This window comes from Heterodontus francisci, chromosome 11 (assembly GCF_036365525.1).
Source record: "Heterodontus francisci isolate sHetFra1 chromosome 11, sHetFra1.hap1, whole genome shotgun sequence".
In the NCBI taxonomy this organism is placed as follows: Eukaryota; Metazoa; Chordata; class Chondrichthyes; order Heterodontiformes; family Heterodontidae; genus Heterodontus; species Heterodontus francisci.
In genome coordinates this window covers 91,455,437-91,464,859 of record NC_090381.1, presented here as the reverse complement: position 1 = coordinate 91,464,859, position 9,423 = coordinate 91,455,437, and the positions used below count along the sequence as shown (strand labels likewise).

The window sequence follows — 9,423 nt, the reverse complement described above, 5'->3', positions numbered from 1 at the left end:
AAAGCAATTTGGTATCTGTTGTTTCTAAGGAAATGCTTCCTTTCTGAGGTCTTGTACAATAACACTTGTCATGTCATCATTAATTACCACGGACAGTATTCATGAATGAGGTGGACATCCGAACTTTTCTAGTAGTCTGAAGAGACCACGTCTGCTGACGAGGTCAAAGGCTTTGGTAAGATCAATGAAAGCAACGTAGAGGGGCATCTGTTGGTCGTGGCATTTCTCCTGTAGCTGGCGAAGGGAGAACAGCATGTCAATGGTGGATCTCTCTGCTCGAAAGCCACACTGTGCCTCAGGGTAGACATGCTCAGCCAGCTTCTGGAGCCTGTTTAAAGTCATTCGAGCAAAGACTTTCCCCACTATGCTGAGCAGGGAGATTCCACGGTAGTTGTTGCAGTCACCGCGGTTACCCTTGTTCTTATAGAGGGTGATGATATTGGCATCGCGCATGTCCTGTGGTACTGCTCCCTCTTCCCAGCACGGGCAAAGCAGTTTGTAGAGTGCTGAAAGTATAGCAGGCTTGGCACTCTTGATTATTTCAGGGGTAATGCTGTCCTTCCCAGGGGCTTTTCCGCTGGCTAGAGAATCAATGGCATCACTGAGTTCTGATTTTGTTGGCTATACATCCAGCTCATCCATGACTGGCAGAGACTGGGCTGCATTGAGGGTGGTCTCAGTGACAACATTTTCCCTGGAGTACAGTTCTAGGTAGTGCTGCACCCAGCAGTCCATTTGCTTGTGTTGGTCAGTGATTGTGTCCCCTGATTTAGATTTGATGGGGGGGGGGCGATCTTCTTGATGGTTGGCCCAAAAGCTCTCTTAATGCCATCATACATTCCTTTGATGTTTCCGGTGTCGGAGGCCTGCTGAATATGACTGCATAGGTGTTGCCAGTAGTCATGTGCGCAGCGCCTGGCTGTTCTTTGTGCAGCGCTTCTGGCTGCTTTCAGTGCTGCGGATGTTAACTCGCTGGGGGCTTTCTTGTAGTTCAACAGTGCAATGCGCTTAGCAGCTATGACAGGTTCCAGCTCTTGAAAGTGAGATTGAAACCAGTCTGCATTCTGCTTCACACGTTTGCATAGCTCAGTCATAGATGGCATCTCTGATGTGGGCCCACTTGGTCTCTGCATCCCCTGTAGGAGTGTTTTGAAGGGCTTTTTCAAGAGAATTTAGAAACTTATGTAACAGCTGTGGATAAGAAATTCTGCTCGTGTTGATGCATGGGCGGCCCTTCTGCTTGGAGTAATGCAGCTTTTTTGGTTTGAGTCTAACCTTGCTGCACACCAGGGAGTGGTCGGTGTCGCAGTCCGCACTGTGGAAGCTGCGCATGATTTGAACGCTGTTTAAAGAGCTGATGATGAGGTTCAGCTGGTGCCAACGACGTGATCTTGGGTGCCTCCAAGAAACCTGGTGACGGGGTTTAGTATGAAAGAACAAGTTGATGATGCAGAGGTTATGATAGGTACACAACTCAAGCAGTCTCTGTCCATTCTCATGCATCCTTCCAATGCCATAGCGCCCAAGGCAGGAGGGCCATGAGTCATGGTCGGCCCCAACCCTGGCATTAAAGACCCCCAGCAGGAACAGATGTTCGGTACTGGGGATGCTACTTCAAGTCTTCAGAAGAAGGAATTTTCTTCCACACAAGATCAGATGGCAGCTTGTTCAAGCTTGCCCGTCTAAGAGCGAAGGCCAAAGTACGGAAAGTCCTCATCAGGGAACTCCTCTTTGCTGACGATGCTGCATTAACATCTCACACTGAAGAGTGTCTGCAGAGACTCATCGACAGGATTGTGGCTGCCTGCAACGAATTTGGCCTAACCATCAGCCTCAAGAAAACGAACATCATGGGACAGGACGTCAAAAATGCTCCATCCATCAATATCGGCGACCACACTCTGGAAGTGGTTCAAGAGTTCGCCTATCTATGCTCAACTATCACCAGTAACCTGTCTCTCGATACAGAAATCAACAAGTGCATGGGAAAGGCTTCCACTGCTATGTCCAGACTGGCCAAGAGAGTGTGGGAAAATGGCGCACTGACACGGAACACAAAAGTCCGAGTGTATCAAGCCTGTGTCCTCAGTACCTTGCTCAATGGCAGCGAGGCCTGGACAACGTATGTCAGCCAAGAGCGACATCTCAATTCATTCCATCTTTGCTCCCTCTGGAGAATCCTTGGCATCAGGTGGCAGGACCATATCTCCAACACAGAAGTTCTCGAGGTGGCCAACATCCCCAGCATATACACCCTACTGAGCCAGCGGCGCTTGTGATGCCTTGGCCATGTGAGCCGCATGGAAGATGGCAGGATCCCCAAGGACGCATTGTACAGCCAGCTCATCACTGGTATCAGACCCACTGCCTGTCCATGTCTCCGCTTTAAAGACATCTGCAAACGCGACATGAAGTTCTGTGACATTGATCACAAGTCGTGGGAGTCAGTTGCCAGTGATCGCCAGAGCTGGTGGGCAGCCATAAAGGCGGGGCTAAAGAGTGGCGAGTCGAAGAGACTTAGCAGTTGGCAGGAAAAAAGACAGAAGCGCAAGGGGAGAGCCAACTGTGTAACAGCCCGGACAACCAATTTTATCTGCAGCACCTGTGAAAGAGTCTGTCACTCTAGAATTGGCCTTTATAGCCACTCCAGGCGCTGCTTCACAAACCACTGACCACCTCCAGGCGCTTACCCATTATCTCTCGAGACAAGGAGGCCAAAGAAGTATTCATGAGAAGCAAACTATAAAGAACTTAAGCTTTCAAAACAAGTTGTAGAGAGTATTGATTTTGAAAAGGAATGACCATGGTTGCCTGTCTATTTCTTTGTATATCAACTGTTTAATGAGAGTCTGTCTGTCTGGATTTGATCAAACACGATAAACAGATTTGTAGTTGCAAATCATATTTTGCTGTTGGCATTAAACGACTATCAGTGCCCCTCCTTGCAAGAGTTGTGATAGATCAGCCATCCAATAATGTTTCAGGTGAACCATCCCTTGGATGCCCAAGATACCTCAATTTGACCTAAGGAGTGAATACTTCATTCCCATAGGCTTCAATTTTGCTAACAAGTCTATTATGTGACAATGTCATTGTGCAGTTGTTTCTGCTCTTGTGAAGGACATTGGGATGTTTTACAATGTTGTTGTCGGTAAAGTCACAAGCTGCTGAAGCTACAGTTTTAATAAAATCTACATCCAAAGATAGAGTACTTGTATCTGGACCGAGGAATTTCCTTGTGAACAATTATTCACAAATACCGGGATTAGAGTTAAGTGTCTCCAGTGATTGGCATCCCACAGGCTCCGTTGGCTTCTAATTGGGGGTCACGGTAAGAAAGAGAAGCCCCGCATGTCAAAATACACAGCCAGTGGATAAACCAGAAAACGATGTTTTTCTTACCAAATGTATGCCAACCAAAGAGGTTGAAACATCTAGTCCTATAATCGCGCAATAAAAGTCGAATAACGCTCATAGTAACATTGTAATACTTACCTAGTTAAAAATAATCTATTAATATAGTCTGACAAACGCCAGTGACTTTTTTTATTAATATGAAACAATAATTATTCTTGATATACCTGTTCGATTTTAAATAGAAATTCAAAGTGTAAAATGTATAATAAAGTTATATGACTATTAATAAATGTATCGTTGTTCAACCAATAACGTTCCATAATGGTTGGAATTATGAGTTGTGTTTTGACTTTATATTAAATATATACTTTCTTAATTTCCAATAATAAAGGTGTGAAACGCTACAAAGTGGCCGCGCTGAATGGTTGTCCAGAGGTTGCTAGCTGACGCGACATTGATCACCAATGATTATTTCCTCATAATTCTTCCAAGTTGTCACAATTGGATGAGAGAAACCTCACAGAAATGTTAAAGCCTGGGTTGTAAGTATGAAAAGTTCATTGGCGTCTGAGCAGCGTTACTAAGCACACTAGGTGCAGTTTGTTAGTGTGTGTTCAGTGTTTTGCTAGCTACTTCCTGGGACCTCGCAAGAATGATGGATCTCCAGCCCGCCATAGTGATCGACAATGGATCAGGTCTGGTCAAATCTGGCATCTCAGGAGATAAGGAACCTCGTTCCATCTTCACCAACGTGATTGGCAAACCTCGACAGAAAGCACTCATCATCGGGGCTGGCCAGAAGGATTTCTACATTGGCGAGGAAGCTCAGGCCAAGCGAGGTGTCCTCTCCATCAAATACCCCGTGGAGCACGGGATTGTCACCTCCTGGGATGACATGGACAAGATCTGGAGGTACGTCTACGATAATGATTTGAAAATCAAGTCAAACGAGAGGCCGGCTTTGCTGACCGAGGCTCCCCTGAACCCGCTGGCAAACCGGGAGAAGATGTGTCAGATCCTCTTTGAAGGCTTCGAGGTCCCAGCCATGTACGTGGCCATCCAAGCAGTACTTGCCCTTTACGCCTCTGGGAGGACCACAGGCTGTGTGATGGACAGTGGGGACGGAGTGACTCACACTGTGCCCATCTACGAGGGCTACTGCCTGCCCCACGCCGTGCTGAGGCTGGAGCTGGGAGGCAGGGACCTCACCGAATACCTGGTGCGGATCCTGACCGAGAGCGGGGTCTCCTTCGTCAGCACGGCAGAAAAAGAGATCGTCCGGGACATCAAGGAGAAGCTGTGCTACGTGGCTGTGGACCTGCAGAACGAGATGTGCAAGAAGCCCTGCGACGTGGAGAAGGATTACAAGCTCCCGGACGGGCAGGTCATCAAGATCCAAAACCAGAGATTCCGCTGCCCGGAGACCCTCTTCATCCCGGCTAACATCGGCATTGAGGCACCCGGCATCGACAAGCTGTGTTTCAACACCATCATGAAATGCGACATCGACCTGAGGCGAGATCTGTACGCCAACGTGATCCTGGCAGGAGGCTCCAGCTTGTTCCCGGGCATGGACGAACGGATGCTCAAGGAGTTGACTAAGATGGTCCCCACCGGTACCCCGGTCAAAGTCTGCGCACCTGCTGAGAGGAAATACTCCGTCTGGATGGGAGGTTCAATCCTCTCCTCCCTCTCAGCTTTCCAGCAAATGTGGGTCTTGGCCTGCGAGTATAAGGAAGTTGGAGCTAACATCGTGCACAGAAAGTGTTTCTAAAATCATTTTTTTAAAAAGACTGTATTTTAAAAAAGGAAAAAAACTGACAAAATAAAAGTGCGGAATGAAAGTGAGAAACTGATTGTTTTATAATTTTTGCAGATCTCCTAGTTACTTGGCCTGGATAATTACAGGGGCAGGTTATGTGCGCAGGGATGGGTGGGTTGGAGCGGGTGTGGAGATTTGGACAAGAAACCTGGAAGTCTGGGTTTCCCTACATGCCATGTGGAGGGAGTCGGGGTTCCGATCTTAGGGGTGCTGTATTGCGGGGTGTGCCTGATGGTGAAGGAGCTTGGTGACTGGAAGGAAGCACTCCTGCCCCACCCCTCCCCACCTGGCCAAAAGCAGTGCTGTGAAGGCACTTCACTTCTCCCCAAAGATGTCCTCACCTCACTGTAACTGCCGGGCTTTCCAAGGCTTGGGAAACCCGCCCACCCAGTTAAATCTGCAAAACAGTTAAATCTGGCCAGAATTTTACCTGTCTTGGCGGGTTTGCGGTCAAGGAGGCAGAAGCGGATGCCGAAGTTGCTCCCGCTCTGCGCTCGGCTGCCGCCCCAATCGAGCGCTAAGGGTCCAATTAGCGTCTCAGCGGCGGATTACTGGCTGTAAAGGGCACATGGGTGAATGCGGCGGGGGCAGGTGCTAGAGCCTGAAAAAGTCTGAGAGGGCTACTTACATCAAGGAGGAGGGTGGAAGGAGCTCGACTGAGCACAAGGGAAATATTCCTGGCTGAGGAGGAAACGTGTGTCATTGCAATTAAAGGGGCGACCCATTCAATCTCCATAAATCTACCAGAGACCTTGGAGGATCAGAACCCGCTTGCGGCAATGGCACAGAAAGACAACCGCATGGCCCCAAGGTTCTCAGAAGTCTCCCTGCATGTATTCCTCCAGGCAGCTGAGGCAAGGCTGAAGGTCCTCTTCCCAGCAGATGGAAGGAGGGACCCAGGTCACCAAGAAGGTATGGTTGGAGGTTGCGGAGGAGGTGAGCAGCCATGGGGTTCTAAGGAGGACATGGCTCCAATGCCGCAAGTGGACAAACGAACTTCTGCACTCTGCCAGGGGTAAGGGGCATGTCACAGTCATCATTGCTTTGAACTTATACAGGAGGGTCACCAGGTTCTAATGCTGCAAAGTTGAAGCCATCCATTTGGAATGAATGGCTGCAGCCCTGTCATAGGCCATATGCTGGGCACATCTGAGACGCACAATGGTTCAGAAGTGTGCCAATGGTACACTTCAATGGCAATGATTCCAGAGGCAGCATGCAGCACAAGGGATGAGCGGGTGATCCTACAAGTCAAGGAACTGAACTGATTGCCATGTGTTTCCACAGGAGAAGAGGGCACAGAATGCCAGAGAGAGGGCACGGATCAGTGGCTGTGTTGCCAATATCACAATTCTCATGCGTTTGGAGGAGGATGCATTGCTACTTGCTGGGGTGGATGGAGGATATTCAGTAGCTGATGGTGAGGCCAGAGCATCTGGCCAGGAGGGTGAATTCCCCAAAGTGTGGGCAAGGGGGCAGTAGGGGGCGAGGGGTGGGGGGGGGTGGGTGGCGGTGCTGGCTCAAGAAATGCAGGTTGCTCGCGAGTTCAAAGTCACACACATGTGGCCACACTGCAGTGGATGACATTTCCTTCAGTCCGGAGTGTCGCTCACACCTAATCATTCTGTTTTCCCCTGCAGGTGAAGCACAGCAGCGGCTAGGCAGCATCTCCAGGGCACATCCGTCCACCTCTGAGGAGGAGGAACCTCAGAGAGTGCAGCGTCACATCCTTTCCCCACATTAAGCACCAGCTCAGATACAGTCACCTCGGTTGGGCTGGTTGCCTCTTTGGATTCGTGGTCACAACCTGGTGCCAGCACCGCACAAGTGCCAGATCAGCTGCCAGAGGCAGTATCGGCCGAAGCCTCTGTCACTCGGAGGACTGTGGGAGGCCAGGCCATGCTGATCCCCATGTTGATGATGAGTCTCTGAGATCATCCATTCGGCGGGAGATGCTGCAGGTACAGTGTGAGGTGTGTGGAGATCTGGCGGAGTTACCAGAGACGTTGTCTGCTCTGGCTTGGACTTTGGAGATCTTCATCCAAACCATGAGTACCGCACAGTGCCTGTCATTTGCGCAACTGGCCTCCAAATTAACAGATTGGCGGCTGCCATTGGATCTTTGTCATCCACCTAGAGGGAAGGCAGGGCCTCACTTTAACATTTCATCTGAAAGACAGTGCCTCGCACAGTGCACCACTTCCTCAGTATTGCCCTAAAGTTTCAGCTAAGATTTTGTGCTCAAGTATCTGGAGTGGGACTTGAACCTATAACTTCTGACAGAGGAGATAGTGCTACCCAGTGTGCCAAGGCTTACATCTATAATAATTGGAGACAGTAGAGAAATCATTATCTCAGATGCTCCCAGCAAACATTCACAGCTTAGGGTGTTGGAATGGCCCCTTCTGTTGAACTCTGCATGAAGATAGTTTCAAAGGGGAATGGCTTGTTGGCAGCTCATCTAGCCAATCCCCAGATAGAAGAATGAATCAGGAATCAAGCCACCAATTTTCTATTGGACAGAGAACAAAGACCACATGTTGGAAGTCAGCTGCCAAGATTGCTGCTGAAAAGAAAGCAAATAAAGCCAAGGGAGGTGACATTAAGAATAGAGCTGACAAGACTAGCATAAACTTTTTCTAGTTCTGACGAAAGGTCATTGACCTTTGTTTCTCTCGCCGCAGACACTGCCTGACTTGCTGAGTATTTCCAGCATTTTCTGTTTTTATTTCAGATTTTCAGCATCTGCAGTATTTTGCTTCAACATGTCTCTTTGGCCTCCTTGTCTCGAGAGACAATGGGTAAGTGCCTGGAGGTTGTCAGTGGTTTGTGAAGCAGCGCCTGGAGTGACAGACTCTTCCACAGGTGCTGCAGATAAAATTGGTTGTCGGGGCTGTTACACAGTTGGCTCTCTCCTTGCGCTTCTGTCTTTTTTCCTGCCAACTGCTAAGTCTCTTCAACTCGCCACGCTTGAGCCCCGCCTTTATGGTTGCCCGCCAGCTCTGGCGATCGCTGGCAACTGACTCCCACGACTTGTCATCAATGTCAACTTCATTCTTCAACATATACTTTGGTCCAAATCAATGTTGACTAACTAAATGAAAGTATATTCACCCTGCTAACTGATGCAGGGTGTGTGTATATTATTATTTTTGTGGCTTATGAGGAGGGAATTGTAGTTGAGTTGGAGTCAGTGAGGTTTGTTGCAACTGTGTACTCTTCCCATCTGCAAAATAAAGAAGCTTAATGATTCATACCTGGCCTCACTAAAGTGTTAATTAGTCCACTTATGGAAGGGGTGGAGAAGCACTGATGAAGTCATGTACAAAGGACATGATACCCAATTCTTCACTTCACTTAAGCAAGACAATTTCTAACTACTACTCCAGCATTTTTGATCTCTTAGTTTTGACTAAAGCCTACACAGCTTGTTCTTTAAAAAACATTACTGCTTGCACTTGCTGCCCGTTTTAAAAGGACTTTCTGCTGGCATGTGTCCTAGCCTGTATTTTATATATCTCTGTTCACAACAAGAACAGGTATCAAAGACTTTTCCACAAAATATTTTTTGATCATAGAGACAGGCTAATAAATTGTTTATTTGCAGTCTATAGGGAAACAATATCAAAAGTTGCTGTATCGTTCCAGCCTTTTCTTAAACTTTACTGAATATTTCATGCTTTTAAAATTCCAATATTAAAAGTAACTGTTGTACAAATCCTTTTGGCGGAAAATGGTTGAAAATATTCAGGATGTCACAAAACATTTCACATCTAATAAACTATTTAATGAGTTTTATTCTCTTATTGCCAGCCAATTCTCCTTTGTCAAGAACATCTAAACAGCAAATGGCCAGCTAAACTTTTTGCTGGTGTTCATTGAGATGTGTTTGGTTGGACACAGTTTAGTTTTTTAGTTTAGTTTAGAGATACAGCACTGAAACAGGCCCTTCGGCTCACCGAGTCTGTGCCGACCATCGGCCACCCATTTATACTAATCCTACACTAATTCCATATTCCTACCACATCCCCACCTGTCCCTATATTTCCCTACCACCTACCTATACCAGGGGCAATTGCTACTGGCCAATTTACCTATCAACCTGCAAGTCTTTGGCATGTGGGAGGAAACCGGAGCACCCGGAAGAAACCCACGCAGACACAGGGAGAACTTGCAAGCTCCACACAGGCTGTACCCAGAATTGAACCCGGGTCGCTGGAGCTGTGAGGCTAACCACTGCGCCA

The 9,423-nt window shown here is 47.9% G+C and overlaps 1 protein-coding gene across 1 annotated transcript; it reads left to right on the top strand.

The window, feature by feature from the left end:
- The first annotated feature begins 4,006 nt into the window (after positions 1-4,006).
- Positions 4,007-5,131, top strand: LOC137375380 (actin-like). Its single transcript, XM_068042490.1, has one exon. It carries the CDS (start codon positions 4,010-4,012, stop codon positions 5,129-5,131), a length of 1,122 nt encoding a protein of 373 aa, XP_067898591.1. The 5' UTR covers positions 4,007-4,009.
- The last annotated feature ends 4,292 nt before the right edge of the window (positions 5,132-9,423 follow it).